The following is a 20,910-nucleotide window of genomic DNA, read 5'->3' as shown; positions in this document are numbered from 1 at the left end:
CGGTTTCCATTCCCGCCTATAGACCAAAATTTACCTAATATTATTTTCGGAGGCATTAATCTGCTTTGTTTACAGTAACCTCCCTGAGAAATTTGACGCCAATTCGAGCATTTTTCAAATGTGGTTTTACCCTTTGCCGTCGGCCATTTTTGGTACCATCCTTCAGTCGCGCCGCCGACTACAACGCCGGGCTTTTGCGTAGTGGGGCGTATAATGCTTTCGCATTAAAAATACTTTGAGGAGAGCCACATGATGGCGAGCCATACGTTGTTGGTTTCACCCAGCACGCTATGTATATGTCTGCTGATTAGCGCCGTTCTTTTAAAAGCTACTTTCGCCAACTAACCCAACAAGAAATACTCCTACTAAAGCTAACTCTCGGCGTGTCAGTGTTATAGCTACCGTATATGTCTAAGAGAACAAAAGAAAGATGGAATTTGTCTCGTGCCCTGTGTTTCTTACCATTCTGGGCACGTATATATAGTTCCAGTCCAGTGCAAGCAGTCCGGACCAACTTCGCAAAAGTGGCGTGAATCACTTGGTTTAAACAGGCTTTGTGTGCTGGTGTCAGGGCTGTAATGATCAAGTAAACAGCTTACACTGCTTTTCTTTTTTTACGCGCAGGCATCAAATTGTCCATTCAGCGAAAAGGCCGGCGTCTGTAGCAGCGAAACGGCACCTAAATTCCCATTGGCTACGATGCCACGTCACGTGCGTGCCTCGACAGAGCAGAGCGGGCGAAAGGGTACACCTGCTGCCACGCTGGCGCGCCAGGTGTTCCATGAGGGGAGAGGGCATCGCCGCAACGCCACGTCACGTCACGCTCGCTTTCGGAGGCCTGTTTTATCCACGCGTTCCCTGTCCGCGCAAGCCCTCGCTTGCGTTCTAATCTCTGCTAGGTAATTCCTATAACGAAATTATTGTACAAAAAAAAAATACAGGATATTCCAGAGGAAAAATAATGTTAGCGGTATTGAGTTTCGAACCTGTGACGTCACGCTCATAAGCTCAGTGTCTTATCCACTGGGCTAAATCAGCGCTTTCTTTTTCTTTATTGCCCCGTAATTGAAATGGTGGGCTAAACCAGCGCCTCCTAGATAGCCTGGTCTGTGCACGCTGCTTTATGGCATCATGCTACTTGAACCGAAATTTCCATTGTCAAACCTGGTGTGATGAAAGCGGTGACGTCAAAGTCACCGCGGCTTACTCGGAAGCGTCCCCGTTAGATTCCATGGCAGTCGGGTAGCATGACGTCATGGATTGAAGTGCACCGGCCTTGTGCTGTCTACGTTGGAGGCGTCTGCCAAACGTCTCAACGCTCTCGCTTGCCCGCGAGGAGTTCACAACTCGAAGGACCACTCAGCGGCGTTCAAATGGACATTAATGCTTCAACATTAGGTGCCCTCGAACTTTTTCTCTAAGAGTGATTTAGGATATTTGAATGTCGTCACTCGCTCCTTGGAACTTATTCGTGGTAAGAACATTGGGGCAACAATACGCCAAACAGGCTAGAGAGATCACGGGTCAAGATGGAGTTTGATTACTGGTGCTGTGTTTGTAAGGAAGCTGCTTTGTTCGTGAGACAGTGTTTGTGCAGTACATCTTCTGGAACGAATACTCAGTTCGTGTTTTGATTTTTTTTGGAGTATACTACTCTGCAGTATATTGAATGTCTTCTGTTCCCAGTATTAACCTTGTTAGCATGCTCTGTTATTAAACTTTGTTTCGGTAGGCTGCTGCCTATATGCTTTAACACAAAGCGCCACGTAAGAGGCACTCTGTTTGGCACCAGCAGCTTGTTTAAGGCCAAGAAGACTCAAGTGAGCTTTTGACACGTCCACGCAGTACTTTCAAGGACGGGGACATCAATGAAGACAGAAGACATCATGAGCAGCAAACTTCCTTCATTGAGCATTCATGTCACTCGATAAAGCGTACGTTTTTCTTTAGTTATACGTCAAAATGTTTTGCTTGCACCTAACAAATTATGTCTCTATGTACGTCACAGATCAAGTGAAGTTCACGGCGAGAACTTTCGCCGCCCAAAACTTTCGTAGTTACATTCGACGATATTATGCCTATAGGGGAGATATACATAACGAAATCGGTCTTTTCGTTCGTTTTTATTATTAACAGTAGCCATGTTTCGTCGATAGAATATCTGCGTGCTGACCGCGCGTGTACATGCTAGAAACGGGACCAACTCAGACTGTACAAGAGAAACACTCGAGTCTGTGTTTCGTCGTTTTGATTCTTTGACAGAAGCGCTATCAAACTCGGTGGCAAATCATGCATGACCTACTGGGGGGGCGATACTGCACTGACTCTGAATACACTCAGCACTGGGGTGGTGCGTGGGTGCAGACACAAAAGCCACACTTTCAACCCAAACACAGTCGTGAAAAGAAGTAGAAGAACACGAACAAAAAAGCTCGAGCACAAACTATCTCGACAACAGCCTCAGTACAAACTGGGCCTGTCGTACGGTACGGACACTGAGATGTGAGCAGCCTTTGGCACAGTGCATTCTTACGGAATCGCCAGCAGGCAAAAGAGCACAAAAGCAGCCCGAACATGAAACTTGCGTCTGCTAACACTCCTTCGCACACAAAATGACTGCGCAAGTAGGCGAAAAACCGTGTGCTGTCGCCCGTGAACTTAAAGCAGAAGTCTAAACTGATGACTTCTTGTTGACTTCTTTTGCACTGCTTTCCTCCTGAATGAAATGATTAACGCTCACACAGCAGCAGTTACATTCAGTACGCATCGATGAAGCGACTGTTAGTCTACTTCGAAGCTAAAATGGAATTATAAAAAAATACTGCAGGGCCTTAAGCAATTTGCGTTCTTTTTTTTTTACTGCGCTACATCCTTCATAAACTTACGACGCGTTAGCATTACCAACATTTGATAACTAGGAATTTGATTTGGCTAATGAGCTTCTCGTGTCGCATGAGGTTAAGTTATCGAAATTCATCCTCGGGGAAATGAATACACGAGCGAAAGCACACGACTTCTGCCTGGCAAACAACAAACGTTCACTTTGACCACTTTTTACAGACAGCTCAGGTGCACGTAAGAAAACACCAATTCACTATGAAACACTTGAACCATATGTACAGCGAACCCAGTTTAGACAAGCACATACGTAAGCACATACCGATCTACGCATCTATGTACAACGGTGACTGTGGACCCTGCGATACGAAGTACGGACTTACTTTTTTGCTTCCCTACACGTCAGTCTCCTTAACTGTGGGTGAATGTACTTGCTCGTGTCAAGACAAAGCACAAGAGGATACACGACTCACCAAAAAGTTAACGTCACTTGTATGTACACGGATACATAATGCCCGAAGCCACTTCGTTCTTTAATCTCTTAAGAGACAGAATTCGCGCGTAGTGCTTTGAAATTTCCCAGGACAGAGTTCCTTTTTTGTTGGTGACTGCATCACACCTGATTTACCAGTGGAAGAATAGATTACCCATGGACTAAGGATATAGAAATAAAGTTATGACAACTCTGTAGCTTAGCTACACAATGTACTTCGCATATTCTTGAATAGCTACTCACAATTCCTCCAATTAGGCGAGTGAATTCAGGTAAATACTCATCATATCGGCCGAAATGTGGCAGTATCAAGGATGTAAGCATGTCCAGCTACAGCAAACCAGCGTCAACTGGCTGGAATAATATCAGCTGGACTACAGAAAGGATCCGTAGGAACTGCATGCGCCGGTCTTCATTGTGGCAATGATAAGTTACCGTTGTTGTATTAACTTTTCTTGGGCACTGTTCCCAAATGGCGGAAAAATTTCAGGGCACGAAACGTCGCGTGGGGATTTGAACCGAGACGAGAACGAGCAGCAGGGTGACCTTGCGCCCCACGCTGTACAAACAAACATTTGTGTGCACGCCTGTGTACACCGGCGTCTCCACGTGCATGCTATATACATGCATAGATGCACGCTTCTTGATTTTTTTTTTTTTTGCAAAGCGCCCTCCGCACACGTGGGACAACGCGTCGCATCGGTGTCGCCCCGCATTTCAAAGGCCTGGCTCGCCATGTTTCCCGTCCACGCTTTTAGTTTCAGGGTAAGTGCTTATGTGAGGAAGAAGGTGGTATCTCAAAGAGCGACTCCTAGACGAGGTCCCGGTGCGGAGGCGCTTTTCAACTGAAAAATAAAAGTGCACAAACAAGCACCACGCACGGTGTAACAGCAAAGCGACGAAGACGACCTTCGAGGGTAAAGGGGCGCAGTGTTTATAGTTACGCGGTGTAGCTACTTTCAAGTGGGTAGCCTCGTGAAGGACTTGCCTAGACGATCGGCTTGGAAGCAACATTCTTTTTTTGCCAGTGTGTCGAAGCCGCGACCCTATCGTCGGCCTCACGCATAACCGGAGCCGCCGAGCAACAAATTTTCCACCGTATGTGTCGGACAGAACTGTCGCGATATGTTGGCTTTTTTGGAAAGGGGGCGCACACATCATCCTGCTAGGGCGGCGGCACAGCCGTTTCCGTTGGTGCCTGGCAATGCCCAGTAGTCAATGCCTTATTCACCTAATGCTCAAGTTCGTGGTATTAGATCTTCTTTTGAGCCATTTCCTGTCCCTCGTACGTTGATCGCACTAAATATCCCAGACTTTGGTAGCGTTAAGGTGTATATAACGGCAACAAACTCAGGCCGACAATACCCCGCTTACGCGAAGATTCGTTCCCTCCCCCTCCATAGCTATAGTTCTCCGGCACAATTTGTTTTCTCTTTCGCTTTAATGTCTCAGAGTAACAGTGTTTCGGTCATTTCCAAGACCCGCAGGCGAGTCGACATCCGTGCGCTCTGTCCTTTGCTTCAAATGATGAAACATACACCTGACAGCAGCCGGTATTTGCTCGCTAAAGCACACTGATAAGGGCGGTAAGTTGTTGCCTACAAGACTTCGCGGTCAGCTGGCTGCAATACCCTTGGAAAGGATAACCAGGATAAACGGTAGTCTCTGTAGCCCCTTCTCCCCACGGACACCCATTCTAGACCCCCCTGGGGCCCTCCACAGCCATCACACACACGGTGGAAGACTCGGCGGAGCGCGCTTGCACACGAAACACAAACGGGTCGACGCCGTCAGACCGTCGACCCGCAGCAGCCTACATTTCCTCGGCGTACACATAAAAAAGGAGAGAGAGAGAAAAAGACAAGAGTCGAAGCCGAACTGAGGCACTGCTCAGAGGTACACAGTGAAGTGTCGCGAGAGCTATTGCAGCCCAGAGTCCGGGAAAGGAGGACCGGAGGCGGTGCCCGGACCCCTTTCCCCCACAACGAACACCTTGAGAGACACGAGAGAATATCAATGTACACACTGTCAAGACGAGTGCTCACATGTCATTCACGCAAGTGACACAACTTAAAACGCCTCGTGCGCACACTGCTTTCGCCGTCGTCCTTTTTGAAGTTGACACATCAACGCTCCAAGCCCCAATGTTTGCAACATCACTTCTTTACTCGAAACAAAGGCTGATCACATCTCAGTGCAGGTTCCCGAAGCAAACAGAGAGCGTGACGAAGTTCTTGGTGCGTCGCTGATATAGCGACGATGTTTTCTTGTGTGGGACGGCACTACCATAGAGCGTTGCGGAAATTAAACTTTTTTCAACACTGAGAACGTACGTAAGCTTCCTGTCTCTCTAGAAACATGCGGTATAAACACTTGACCCTCTATAATGACAGTCAGCTTGCTTAGGGAGGAGAAGAGTTAGGGAGGGTACGCATGGGACAGGGGTTGGATATGCAAGCGTCAAAGAACACACTCTCCGCATCCCTACGTACGCTCTGACTAGCTAGATCGATCACTACGACTTTGGGAGAAGTTCATACATTGTATGGATCGCAGCAACTTCGTTTACAATACCCATGATCCTTGGCGCTAGCCTTGAAGCGCCTGCCCGAAACGTCCCTCTCGTGTATTACCAAAGCGTCTGCGTCCGTTCGTAGTTTCCTACACTCAACCGCGCCTCACCCCCTAGCGGCTCTGCATAGAGAAGCCGACGGGGTAGAATAGTATCGATTTACTACGGAAGCCTCACAACGACGAGATGACGAAAGCACCAGTTCTGAAGGTGCGCGGATTTTCTTTTCCATCGGCATGAGTGATAGCTGCGGTTAGAGAAGCAGACCGGCGCATGGCACACACGAGAGGCACGTCTGTGTTCGAACATTGCCCCAATGGACCAGTTCACGTATAAACTCTTTTCGTATACACAAACTCTGAATGCAACAACCAATTGTACGGTAACCGGACATAACATCTCGCCATCGACAACTTTAGCTTACTTGTTTCTTTCTCACCCTCCCGCTCTCATTTCTCCCTCCCCTCCCTCCCCCCATTGCACTTCAGCATCAGCTGCGTAATGATCTTTCGTGCGAAAACAACAGTAGCCAAGGGATGGCCCGAAACAAGGTCCCTTCCTCGTTGCTGGTGCTGACGGGGCTGAGGGTCGCAACGGAAGCAGTAGTGGCGATGTTTCGACGCGTCGGAGGCGCAGCCACTGGCAGCCCTCGGCGTTGGTGTCGACATCGCGCCGCCGCTTTCGCACGGTTTGCTGGCTGTGGTGGCGATGACGATTCGAGCGTGCACGGAGGATGAGGAGTCGGGACGGGGTGCAGCCCCACCCGCTCCCGGGTTTCGGCGGCCACCGCGCGGCAGGCGCTGGCGCACCCGTTGTCGTGAGCGCGCGCGACAGAGTGCGTGTCTGTTGTGACGATGGTGTCGGATGGCGGCGGCTGCTGCTGCTGTCGTGGCGTTCGTGTTCAGTCACTCGTCTTCCTTGTCTTCCCGGAAGAGGTAGGTTGTCCAGTAGACGAGGTTGAAGAGGGCGAACATGAGCGGAAAGAAGATCCGCGAGACGACGTCGATGCGTTTGGATCGCGTGGGAAACTTGGAAAGCCAGGCCTTGCAAAGGTTCGTCTTGGGGGTTTTCATGTGCACCTCGCACTGCCGCAACTTATCGGCATGTAGCTCTCCGTGGTGGTGCACCAGCGGCTTCTGCGAACGGCAATAGAAAGGGGAGGGGGGTACATTAATTGACAGCGCGACGCTGGTTTCGAGCAAAGAGAAGCTTGTACATTAGAGTATTCTCTAGGATTCGTTTAGGCCTCGGTGTAGATCTCTCACAGCACCAAAGTCCGCAAAAAGGATTAAAGGCTCAGCAAAATGTGCAATAACACCTAGATAATGTCCTACGTGGGCACTTAGTAGTACTGCCATTCTATCCCATGTGCAACCAAGTTCTTGCTTGCGCTACATTGAATTTGCCCGCTCATTACACGTCACTAATGTATCGACTGAATTACTTTTGCTGTGAAGCCAACGGTACTGCAGCTATTATTTATTTCATATCTGAGCGTAAAATTGGTAACACTGCCTTGTGTAGAACGCGTGCACGTACGTTCTAGAGAAGGCGGTTTTCCTACTGCCAACCAGTTATTACGAATGCGGGCGCTCGGGGATGAGAAGGGAAATTGTGTGCAATGCTTTGCTGGCTTACTTATACTATGTAGTTTTTAAAGAATGTTAGCAGCCGTATTTTGTGTGGATTCTCTTTTTCCTACTGATTTTATAGTTTTCATATCATCCGCACCTCCTCTAGATCAGCCAATCTCGGTAGCAGTGGGGTGCACAGCTATGTACGAGGCAGTGACGAATGTCAAGAAGAATCAAACAAAGAAAATATCGTTAGCAAATATAGCTTAAAGGTTGTTTTGAGGCTTTAAATACTAAGCTAGGGTCAAATAACTTGCAACTGCAACTGTCCATGTGGTTTCAAAAGCGAGCCCTGAGTAGTTTTCTTATAGTAACACAGTGGGATAAAATTACGATAAACAGGGGCGAAGTGCCTCAGACAGGCTGACCAACGTTTCAATAGGTAGACCTATCCTTGTCAAACGCCACCTATGCATAGATAGGTTCACCTGTCGAAAAGTAGGGCAGCCTGTCTGGGGCACGCACCCTTGTTTATCCAATTTTTATCCCTGTGATCCTTGGCGTGTTAGTTTTAACAGGTTAGTGGAGTGACGTCAACATGTGACGCCATTCCACTAACGCCTAGGATGACAAAGCTGCCTTTGACAAATAAAGGTCCACCTATTGAAGCGTCGGCTAGCCTGTCTCAGGCACTTCACCTCTGTTTATACAATATTTATCCCGCAGTATGCTTCCATTTGTCGGCCCCCGTCTTGACTTACACTAAAGGTACGTTTATAGTTTGACGTTATCGGCACGCGTGCAAGCGTCGCTCGACGCCGGGCGCGTCGGGGCACGTTGACTGCGTCCGTTTACGTTGGCTGCGCCATTGCGTCGAACCATCGGTCGAACTATAGACGCTGTTGTTCTCGCCAACGTGACGTAACGTGTGGGCGCGCTCGTGCTACGTCATCACACCCTTACCCTAATCCGCACTACCACGCTGCAGGTGGCCCAAATGATATCCGGGGTCACCACTCGTCGCCACAATATGCGCGAAGAGGACACCCTGAAACTCATACCCAGCCTCGTGGTTAGTAGGGTGACATACAGTTTGTCGTATCAGTGACTTACCAAAGGTGAACAGGACCAAGTTGATGTCATGCTCCGGAAGGGCTATAAGGCCGCACTCAAGCTACTTCCAGGCACTCCCACGAGTAATCTTGTCGCATTGGATCTGCACAACACCTATGCAGAACTTTGAGAAGCGCAACTCGCCAAGCAGCTGCAGCGACTTACGCAAACGCCAACGGCCCGCGCACTGCTTCGACGCCTCGGCTATACCCGCCAGCGCCATGAAGCAGCTCGCCGCGAGCTCATTAGAGACCTCCTTCGCACCAGCTATAAGGTCGCCCCCATCCCCCGCAATATGGACCTCCGACTACACCAGGGCCGGCGAGAAGCCAGAGTAGGAGCCCTCGAACGAAAGTACCGGCACAAGAATGCCACGTATTATGTTGACGCCGCCAACTACGACCTCATTAACTCGAAGACAGTAACCACAATTCCGGACAACACACCCCAAGAATTTACCAGCGCCTTCATACGCTGCCACAACATCACCGAGGCTGAAGAAACAGCCATTGCGCTCGCTCTTGCCCACGGCTACAGACACAAACGCTCACTCACAGTTCTGACGGACTCCCAGGTGGCTTGCCACAGCTACCTACAAGGGCGCATCAGCCAGCCTGCCCACAGTATCATCCTGAGCGCGACAGACACTGGCGAGCATCCCAATACAGCTCCTCCCCTCCCCAATTCAGCATCGCATCATATCGGCCCCGGGACACATGGGGCGGGAGGGAAACAAGGCAGCGGATAGGGTAGCTTGAGGATATACGAGCCGAGCACCCTCCTACTCCACCCCTGAGGAACCCGTTCCCGTCCCGTGCGATTACTTGGCCATTCTAAACCAATATAGAGGGCTCAGGCGAACCTATTCCCCACCCCACCGAACACTAAATAAAGAGGAATCGGTCAGTTGGAGGCAAATCCAAACTGGCACGCATCCCAATTCGCACATCCTCACTAAAATACATCCCACGTTATACCCTCCTCGCTGCCCATGGTGCTTAGCTAAAGCTACCCTATATCAAAACGTGTGGGCATGTCAGGCCATCACTACCGTACCCCCCATACAACAACCTACAACGGAGCGACGGGAGGAGCGGCTGGCCAGCGAGAGCCTGGAAGAGCAGCTGAGTCTGATTGACCGAGCCCGCAGAGCGGCAGCCGCAAGCGGAGCCCTGGGCTGAAGGCCCCCCCCCCCCCCCCCCCCCCCCCCCCATCGCAAGCCAAGAACCTCCGACCACTCGGAGTCTCTCCGCAGCAATTTTATTACAAATAAATAAGTTTTCACCACCACCACCTCACGCTACGTCGGACTATATTTAGGCCTTAACCGTCATTCTCTCCTATCTACATTCATATCAAACCTAAAGAGACCTGACTGTGGTGTAAAGCTGATAAACAGGGATAAGGTGCCTCAGAAAAGCTGGTCTTTCTGAGGCACTTTATCCCTGTTTATAACCTTTATACCACAGCGTGCTATTCCATCTGTCAGCCCTTTTCTTGATTTTAAAAAGGCCCAACTATTTCGGTTAAGACTGTCCCTATTTAGTGCACCCGTTTCAGTTACCAATATCAAATGCACTTCCTTTGGCACAATCCGTTTTCCGTTGTGTCCCATGATTGAAAACAGGAGAGTGCGTCATCGACTTCGCCAGTCATGAGACGTCCACTGTAAAAGACCGGAGTCACCGCCTCGACTTCAACGGGCCGCTCCCATGACGGCAATTTTCCATGCGGCATCTCACAGCCCTATTAGGCGGAGACACCCTCGGGTTGGGAAGAAACACCTTTCTTCAAGCGTTGCGGTCCCGCAATGGCTGAGCACCAGGCCGGGAGCGCGCCTGTACCTAATTTTCGGGGTAGGCACGCGGCAGCTCTCGCCTGCTTCCCACAGCCGCGTCGGACTCTCTACACCATCCACAAGTCCGCATGTCTGCGCGACGTGTCTTGCATTCTCAGCAACATCTGCAGCTACTTTCTTATTTAGTTTGCTCCGAAACAGCGCTGTCAACATGTTTTATGCGTTAATGCTGGAATGTTTGGAACATAGACAATATTCCTGTAAATGGTTTGCTCTTTATTGTCTCTATTTGTGCTCTTTTGTTTGCAGAAAACGCTCTCTGAATGCGCAGGGTCATGCTCTGCAATGCCACCGCGAAGTACGAAGCACAACTTTGTTCCGAGGAACTTGACACAATGGGACAGTGACTAAAACAAGTGTTAATATAAAGAAAATGGTTCGAACGCTTGAAAATTTCCTAAGGTCATGCGATTGTGAATTGGAATAACGGACGTAACATTAGCAAGACCGACCGGTCAATACAAACAGATGTTAAGAATGAAAACCTTTTTTGAATTAGGACAAAGGATTCTTTGGAGGCTAGCCTATAGTATAACTGTCTTTCCATGGAAGAGGTTCGGTTTATGTGGAGCATCGCAATATTGCACGTGCGTTGTAACACGCTGCAACCGCGATCGAAGTGCCTCATGAGTACCTGTTTCTATATGTGCAAATGTGAGAGAAACGCTTTGCGAGCGGTGGAGGTGTGTAGCAATCTAAGAAACATCGCAAGTGGCACTGCGTATAATAAACTGGATCGTTCATGTGGAAACACCTAATGAATCAAGCGCTGCAACAACAATAAAAACGAAAAAAAAGTGCTACACTGTGGCCCTCCGTTGTGAATAGCTGCCGCATTGTGGACGTTGTATTATGTCGGGACTTTCGTTTCGCTATTTATATCTTACGACACGCTCTTGAAGTGCAGAGTAGGCTAAAATGTGAATTTCTCGTTGCCAGATTGTATGAACGCACTTGCTCAATTGATTGACGCGCTTCGCTACAGTGCTCACTCGCAAGAAAGTTTACTACTGCCAACATAGGCGTATCTCTATTAATGGGACTGGACATTTGAGTGCGGATAGGTGTATAAAGATCGGCTACGAAGAAATAAAGGTGGGCTTTCGACATATATAAATATATATTTTTAAGCGTTCCACGACTCTTTACATAACTGCCCATTCTGTTCTATATATAGGTTCGTGGCTGTAGAAGAAACTTGCGCCAGCTGAAATAAACTACAAGCCGCCAAGTCATTGTATGACTTTCATGTGACATTTGTATAAAAGTGAATGACCCTAAAGCCAGGCCTTATTGTTATACGTATTGCTTTACCGCCGGTCCTACACTCGGAGTACCCTGCCATACGGGTCGATTATTTCGTTTACACAGTGTGGCTGATATGGCTCATGAAAAAAGAAAAAAAAAACGAGCAATTCCTGATTCTTCTTTATTTAGGAAGATTAACTATGCCTCTCCAGGTGCGTCTGTGTGCTTCCATCTATAATATTTACTCTCGCAGCCACCCCAAGAGTCCCAGCTTATCGCGATAAGTTTTCTGTGCCTCAATCATTTCTGAAGGTAGTTGCATGGGTGTACCAGCAGTTAAATCAGGAAATCTTTCCACTCTATTCAGTGCCACTGTATCGCCAAACGAGCAGTTTTTCTTCCAGCAGGTATAGTGCCCGTCTACGCTCGGTAAGATATGGACATCTAGAAGACGTGTTCCAGAGGATGAGTTCCTGAGCGTGTGCATGTGAAAGTGAGGGCCCGAGCAAACGTGTGCGTGTGATTACCGCTGAGCCTCGAGCAAAATCAGAGCCTGTGGTGCGTTGTAGTCATAAGGAACACGTAGTGTGCGTTCAACGATCAATCCTGGGCATGATATACGATATGGAACTTCTGTCTATGATTTACTCAACGCAAATTCAGACATAGACAATGCAAAACATAGACAATGCAAAACATAGACAATGAGGCGTAATCGCGCTTGAATAAGAAAGCAATATGAATTTTGGCTCTTCCGTACGAGCTAATATATTGGACAGCATGGCACTATATCGTCGATCGCCGCATGTGCGGACACTGCTGATGCCAAAAAAACGGAAAACGGCTTAGCCTCGGTTTGAAGCTGCTACCGTGTTACTACACAAAATACATCACACCACACAGTTTAATATTCGACTGCACAAACAACTAATTGCTCCCCTACTACCTGTTCTTAAAAATGTATTTGCCGCGTTATTCTTTCGACCGGCCTACTGCTTTGTACCCCATAACTATGGTCCTACCAAATTAGACTATAACATGCCCGCTCATGTTTCACTATCTGCAGCTTCTTACCTTACGCGCTTGTTTTTGGGAATGTATTGGCGCATTTCGTTTTTTTAAACGCGAATAAAAGAAAAAAAATTAGAAAAGAATACTAACAGAACAATAACATACATGTTCAGTACTCCAACGCTGTAACATGCAATTATACGAGGCTGCACATTGTCCCGCTGGCTAATACGCTCTAGTCGGATGTGGAAGTAATGGGACATACACAAATATTTCAGTACGAGCTTTTTCTTACGTATTATAAATAGCCCTATAGAGCTATTTTAGGTGACACACTGAGCCGAACTCATGGGAACTCGTTCCCCCTGGCCCTGGGCCACACAGCGTGGCTCAGAGTGCGCACGCGCGAGTTTGGGTGGGGATTGTGCTTACGCCGGCGGCGGCTTGCGCGGAGCCGGCCGCCAAGTTTGGCGGCAGCGGCGGTGGTGGCCAGGAGCGCGGGGCCGCCGCCATCAGGCCCGCTGGCTCGCCGGCCGCGGAGCTCACCATGGCGAATGTGGTGGCGCCGTCCTCCAGGTGGTCCGAGTCCAGGGGTGGCTCGAGCTCCCATTTCCTCTGCTTCTGCTTCTGCGTGTTCAGCCGGTGTGAATCTGACCGCGAGGCGTAGTTGACCAGGGCGAACTCGAGGAGCGCGCCGAATACGAAGGTCAGACAGACGCCGGTCCACACGTCAATGGCCTTGGTGTAGGAAACGGGAGGCAGCGAGGCATTGATGCCCGATATCTGCGTGGCCATGGTGAGCAGGGTGGTGACGCCCAGCGAAACTCGCGCCGGGATCGAGGTGGGGTCGAGCCAGAAGGACACCCAGGACACGATGACCAGCATGCAGCACGGGATGTAGATCTGGATCAGGTAGTAGCTGAACTCGCGCTTGAACACCAGGTCCACGCGCAAGCAGCTGTACTCGCCTGAGCACGATACGATAAAAAATGAGAGAGAGAGAGAAAGAAATCACTCAATAGACGCTGGAGAGGTTTATTGGCTGGCCGCATACGCCTAGCGTGCTATAATCAAGATAACGAGGGTGTCACATAAAATTACATCTTCATAAGTTACATGCACCTCCACGCACACAACCTATAAAAGCACACACAGTAAGAAGTAACCAAATTTTCTGACGTAGGCTACTGCATTCCATAAAGACCAAGTCCGCCTTCGTTGCAGGCAAGACACTGTGAAGGCGTCGTCCAGTTGGTTGCTACTCGTACTTATTTCTGCGCTAAGCCTGACAGAGAAGGTACAATTTGTTCGGGTGTGGTACATCCGTTAGTTGACCCGTTTGTCTGAAGGTTTTACAGGTGTATAGCGTACTTTGCATGAAAAGAGTGCGCATTACTCGTTGTAAGCGTCATGAAACAACTATCTTGACGACGAATCTACAGGCCGCTTCTCGCTACGCGCCGCCAATGTTTTGGAGAGTTGGTAGCCTACTTGATTGCTTTGGCATTCTTGCGTTAAGTCGGCAATCCATAACAATTGGGTCAGAGAGCTTAGCCCTAGAACCGCGATATGACGAAACTTGTTTTGCATCATATTTGGAAAAGAAATGCGATTTCACAGACTGCGATAAATGCAAGCAGCTGCCCTCATCCTCACACGAAAGGTTTCTAACGAGACAAGCCCTTGCGACAATGGGATGGCATTCTGACATATTAGCCTAGCTCAAGCTTGTGAATAAATTTATGTGGGCGTAGCGAAACAGGGAGTGGCTAAGTAGAACTATGACAGTGTTTGGCATTTTATAAAAATAGAAACAAGAAAAAATGACTTTTTCTTCTTTAAATGGTTTCCATCGTGGCCAACCTACGTGCCTTAAGCAAGGACTTAGATTTATGTCTTGCTATTCCAAAACAACACCCGCCCTTTCTATTTATAGTGTAGCTTACAAAGTCGGGGATATCCGTTTCAACTGCAGATTTACGAGATTTACGAACATTTTCGGAAATTTACGGATTAGTAGCAACATCTGAAAAACATTTTCGGGCCGGAAAAAAACTGCCCTCAACACTCTAACAAAAATTAATCTTTTTTGAAAGACGTATCCCGAGACTAGAATTGGTTGTGTGAGCTGATAACTAGAGTGTTTCTGCGTGTCATAAGCGTCTCAACAAAAACAAGAAAATTCAAGTTGAACAGAGACACTGACAAGCATTATCCGACAAACAAAAGTCATCTTTTTTTTTTTTGCCTTTCTTGCTTTTATTTTTTGCTCTTTCTTTACCTTTCGCCATAGAGGTAGGAAAAAGCTACGATGGTGCATGGCGTCCCTCAGCTAGCCTCGGCAAGCCAACCTCCTCTGACGCCACATCTCTCTCCCGTGCATCCACGTGCGCGGTGGGTCGCGGGAACGAATAGGCCTACAAGGTTGCCAGAGCAGTCAAAAGAGTGTTTCATTCGTAGTAACTTTTACAAGGGGACATCTGCCCGCTTCGGATCTACCAAGTCGTCGTCCTGCACTGTTTCGTCCTATCGTTGCCCACAGACTCTTGTGCTTGCTTTACATTTGAGTTGTAATGCTTCGACAGCGAAGTATTAGTTTCAAGTAGGCGCTGTTTTCGACATTCACGCTCGGTTACTTGGTCCAGTAAGATTAACAAGAGTGGTTGTATTAGCTGAGCGTGGCCTCCGAGATTCTACGGCGCCCGTGGCCACCCGCAGGAAGCCATGTGCGCTGCCGGATCTCAGCGGCCATACATTACGAAGGTTTGCTTGTGCGATAGATCGTTCGAAAACTCTTCGCGTCTAAAGGTAAGCGACCAGAAGTTACCACTCGCGTATCGCGTGATGAGAGCCTATTTCTCCTTTACATTTTTTATGAGTAGGCGTCAAGGTTGTCACGTGACGCTCTCTTTTAGTTTTTCTTTTTTTCTTCCTCCGTGACTTTAACAGCCAGACACGAAGGCGAAATATGGTGCGCGTTCGTGAAATCTCTTCGTGCCCTTGAATAACATCCCATACCTGTGGCAGTTCGAGAAAACGTTCACGTACCGGTGTTGGTCCGACTGGTGCAATAGTCGGTTTGAAACCTTTCCAGAGTGAAACGTGGCAAGTGGAGATTTTTCGTGACCTGTACAGGATCTCCCTCTTTCCAAAGGAAGACCAGGTCCTCTGTTGTGTACCCATCTGGATGCGAAAATAAGGAGAGCAAGTTGTTCATCAACCGTGTTTCGTATGAATTACACGGTCATTTTCACCACTTAACAAACATATCGATACGCACGTTCCTTCAACTGGTTCACGTCCTGAACGCTCCAGTTGACTTAAATTATAGCTTTGCTTATATGACTGTAGGCTAACAAAGTAGGATCGGTGCATTAGGAATGCTGCATTAGCGGACCGCTGTTTCTAGCGCATCAAGCTAATGCGACGTGATGCGACGATGTCTACGTGTAGCGCATCACTTCGTGTCACGGCGGCCGAGACGAGCTTGCGCAGGTGGCGCCCGATTTCAGTGAACACGTTCGGCTCGTGAGTAGAGGAGTGGCACACCAGTCCTTTTGGCGTTCTTGCTGCACTCAACAAGCAACTGGCCATATTTAACGAATGTTGCCAGTAGGATCGGCGTAGGCATGCGTCGGATAATGGAACAAACGAACGGTCAAGCTGTCTAGCCATTCTGAGTCATTTTTGCGAGGAGAAAGCGAGCGAATGTCTGGTAAAAAGCATAAACTTTGACGATGTTACGTGTTCTTCGTTCAGGTTTTGTTCTTGCCGTGAAGCACAGCCGGCTCTGGCAGAAGCCAGGCAGATAAGCACAAGCTAAGCGTGCTTATCATCGCCCCTTCACGTATTAAAGATTGCCGTAACCACTCGGCAGAACTAGCCTTCACTTGGTAAATCTTACAGCGTAGCCATATTCTTAGCTGATATCGTTGCTGCGGAGGCACAAGTCAAGGGATGCTGTGCTTGTCCCATAGACATACTCGTCTGCTTTGCCGCAGTGAGTTGGCTGTTTTCAAATATTTAATCTAAGTTGGTGATGTGAAAATTCTTCTTGATGTGCTTTTTTACCTAATTGCAAGCATACTCACACGTGAATTACGGCTATTTATTTGTCTTGACAATGGCGGACAGAAACCAGAAAAAAAAAACGTATTACACACCAGCATAGTTCGCAGTCTAGCTGTAACACACGCTAACAGCAGCTTCGTATATTGTCGTCTGAATAAGCCTACACTGGTCACGAGTTGCGTTTCGCACTGAGAGTCCAAGGAACGTCATGGCGTAGCGTCTGCACTGCCTCATCTGAGTGCTTACATGGCTGAATGAATGCGCTTGAACGAAACTGTACTGGAGAATTGTGTGCTTCGTTTAACGATGCAAGCATAGAATTTTACCGTACAGGTACTCGTCGCCTCTTACTTGGACTGCGAACGCGCGCCATTGTCCGTAACCGCTGCGCAACGGATGCATGCGGTGTTAAGTGCTTAGCCGCAATTAGGGAGGTCACTCAGAAGACAAACAGCGAAGAACGTGAGTGAAATGCAAACACTCATAGATTTCCCAACACGACTACCATCCAGATAGGCGCTAGTGACGCGCAAATCACTTATTTATGCTTGCGGATTAGATGAATTCTCATCGCCAATAAGTTTTAGGGTACCACCCATACTAGTGAGCGTGGACAAATCTTGCTATCGACAAGTTGTCAGAGTTTCTCAGTCATTAAGTCCCATTGCGTAAGATGTACTTGGTAATATTAAAGAAAAAACAACTAGCAGCATTTGTTCACATGGCCACACCATATGACGGCGTCACAGACTCTCTTTGTCATCTCTTCCACGGGGTGGGCGATGCACTGCACAGGGCATTTCTGAACTAACGAAATTGCATTGGACAAAATGTCACTACTCCCGCCATCCTTGCAAAAACGTTTCGTCACTGACTACAAAAGTTGCTGTAAAGCGAGTACAGGTTACTGCTGCTGCTGTCGATTAGTATAAACCGCAACAGTTGAGCGACGACTAAGAATGTTTTCACGACTTGAATTACCTGGTAACAAATACAAATGGTTCCAAACTATGTGCTAGAGCTGTTTGATTCAAGTTTTTTTTAAATACTTATTTTGAAAAATCATTCCAGATTTTTTAATCATGTACCCCTGCAAGCAGAGCAATAAGACCTGAGACACCATATGTTTAGTAGCTTTGATATTGTCAGAAAAATATAGTAAAACGGAGCACTTACAGCTCACCATGACGATAGAGCAGATTTGTTTATCCAAAGGATAAAACTTCAGGTTCATTGGACACGAAAGCACCAAAGATATTCTGAAAAAAAAAAAAGAAACGAGACAAATGTACAAAAACTAATTTTAGGCAAGAATTGGTTACAGTTTTCCCATTTCAAGAAAGACGTTAGGCTTCGAAGAAGCAATCGCTGAGCTAGGTAAGCGTAATGCTGAAGCTTCTATGAGGATTTAAGTACATAATCCGTGCTGACAATAATGCTTAAGCTTTTGAGGAAGATGTAAAGATATAATTCGCACCTTTTTTTTTCTATCATGAAGGGGCAGTACTAATGCTAAGAATAAAAAAAAAGAATTTTGGTAACTTATGCCACTGTCGAAGTGGCGTTGTGCATGAAATATTTGATTCAGCACTCTTTGTGATAGCCATTTCTTTATGCGTGGGGTCTCAAGATGCATGAGAAATGTGCGTTTGTAATTATGACGGATTTGTCACGCACGACTGTTAATGAATGGATCTACTGAATGAATTTTGCGAGCACCCCCTTTGAAACGCTGAGGTGACAGGCGTCCGTTATAGGGTCCTTCTTTCTAGAAAAATTCTCCTTACACACGCGTAGGAAACTGCTGACAATTCCTGTACGTGAAGAGAAATTTTGAAGAAAATATGAAGACGAGTGAACATGACACAAATATTTCTAACAAATCTGAGACAATTGATCTTTTCTGTTGTTCTGTCGCTGGTTATCACTACAAGAAATGTATAGTTTGCTGCTGTTTCGCGAACTTGAGATTTTCATTGACTTTCCCAATTATGCTTTTTCTCAGAGCCACGGCTCTAAAATTCAGTCATAAGGATGTTTGCTGTGAAACTCCTAATCCCATTTGCAATACGAGGCGATTGCTTGATTGGTTTGACTTTATGAATTGGTACACTTATTTTTACGTCAGCCTTTGTTTTATATATATATATATATATATATATATATATATATATATATATATATATATATATATGTATATATATATATATATATATATATATATATATGCGTTTTAATTTCTCACGAGGATTCCCAACTTTACTCATCTTCAAGAAATCCTGCTTCATTTCTCTTCTGTTTCTTTTCCCTATCACATTTATTGCCTTCTATTTATCTGCTTTTGTTTCATTTTAACTTAACTGTACCGCCCGCTTCTAGGCCAATTGCCCATTGTGGGCATGTGCCATAGCATGAGAATTATTATAATCATTATGATCAACAACAAAGCGATAATAACGGCAAACAACGCCATCTATCGTAAGCTGATCTTGAGCAAGATCGCGAGCTGCTCAAAAATACGCAACAAGATAAATTCGAATGACACATACGCTAAAAAAATAACGCACACATAAAATTCGCGTTGTCTGCCTCTCTCATCATTATTTTTCCTTTGCTTTCGGTATACTGTGCGACCTGTATCGGCGCTATTAGCCGAGCTGAGTTGGTTTCCACTAATTCAGACAACGTAATTTGGCAAGCAAAAAATTATTTAACAAACTTACCCAGCACATCAACCGTGCTTGACACGACACACAACTACAGTCTCATTTAGAAAAAAAGAAAGACGTACAATTCTTCTTGCTTGACAACGGGAAATTTACTTAGATATTTTGTCAACAAAATGTAAATCTATGACAAAAACAAACGTAACTTTTGATTTTTGTCAAATCTTGCCAGTTCGCCAATCACCTCGTTCCATCAAGTTTCAACATACCGATGTTGCCGCTTTTTTCTGTGGTTAACAACTGAAACCTGCTACAAGAGCGCGAGGGGTGGGACGAAGTCGAAGGCAGCCGAAGCGCCAACCTTGGCTTTTGACGGTGCAGACGTTCTTAAGGATTTACGAATCACCACTACGTCATACCCAAATAATCTTTATTTCACAACCTGCGTTGTTTTTTGGTGTCATCTGGCCGCGACTGCATAAACCGCAAATTATATTCGTGCAACAATTACTTGACTCTTTGGGCGTGCGCATATGCGATGTACTTCCTATTACCGACAGAGCTGTTGCCACGGATATTCAATTTGATGACATCTTTCCTAATAATGCAAAATTACTTCCACACCGTATTCTCGACGGTATATTACAAGATCACCTGAAATACCTTCAAACAAACGTTGTAATTGCTACAGATGCTTCACAATGTGAAGAAAAATCAGGTGTAGGAATATTTTCCCCGATTCTCGATTGGACATTTTCTCTTCGGCTGCCAGATTTCATACCGATTTTTTTAGCTGAATTCATGGCCGTGGTGCTGGCATTACGCAAATTAGGACCATCAATTACGTCAGCCGTGATAGTCACTGATTCTTTATCATTGTGCTCATCCCTTACTGCTTCTAGTGATTCTCGCGTGATGAGGACATTTCAATCATTGGTACCTGGTTACTTGAGAAGCGTGCGTTTGATTTGGGTGCCTGGCCGTAAAGGACTAATCATTAATGAAATTGCAGACTCTCTAGCCAAGGCATCGATAAGTGGCCCGATTCTTCCTTGCTGCCCTTTGACTGCTTACGTTACTGCAGCTAGATTTCGCAGGAGTATCATTATACAGTCCGTATCAGGCTCCGCAATTACTAACTCTGAGGATTACGGACATCTCCTGCACCCTTAGAACAGAGATTTTTGCCGAACACGGAAAATTGAAGTGTCCATCACGAAGCTGCGCTGCCGTATACCTGCATTGAACTTCTACCTCCACAGGTCTGGTCTGGTCCCCTCACCATTATGCTCATTCTGTGGCGAAGCGGAGACAATCGACCATTTCTTGTTGTCTTGCAGACGGTTTTCTATTCTAAGAAAACGACTACTCGAAATGCCGCTTCGCTCTATTGGTCTAACTTTATCAGTGCCTGTGATCCTATCTTTTGGAGCCTCCATTGTTGGGTTCAGCCACAGAAATGTTTG

The 20,910-nt window shown here is 46.9% G+C and overlaps 1 protein-coding gene across 5 annotated transcripts in view; it reads right to left on the bottom strand.

Moving 5' to 3' along the window:
• Positions 1-1,887: 1,887 nt before the first annotated feature.
• The window catches only part of GluClalpha (glycine receptor alpha 1), a 398,335-nt gene continuing 379,312 nt past the window's right edge, over positions 1,888-20,910 (bottom strand). For 4 of the 5 annotated variants that reach the window (XM_055070894.2, XM_050178330.3, XM_055070895.2 and 1 more), the window contains 4 exons: positions 17,955-18,037; positions 15,756-15,890; positions 13,140-13,675; positions 1,888-7,039 (listed from right to left, as the gene is read on the bottom strand). In XM_055070894.2, the coding sequence (XP_054926869.1) occupies positions 6,809-7,039; positions 13,140-13,675; positions 15,756-15,890; positions 17,955-18,037 (985 nt within the window). In that variant the 3' untranslated portion in view covers positions 1,888-6,808. The remainder of the gene's footprint in view (positions 7,040-13,139; positions 13,676-15,755; positions 15,891-17,954; positions 18,038-20,910) is intronic. The other variant, XM_050178334.3, reaches the window with a different exon arrangement.

This window comes from Dermacentor andersoni, chromosome 5, assembly GCF_023375885.2.
Source record: "Dermacentor andersoni chromosome 5, qqDerAnde1_hic_scaffold, whole genome shotgun sequence".
Lineage (NCBI taxonomy): Eukaryota > Metazoa > Arthropoda > Arachnida > Ixodida > Ixodidae > Dermacentor > Dermacentor andersoni.
Note: the sequence above shows the minus strand (reverse complement) of the source record. Positions and strands in the feature narration are given on the sequence as shown.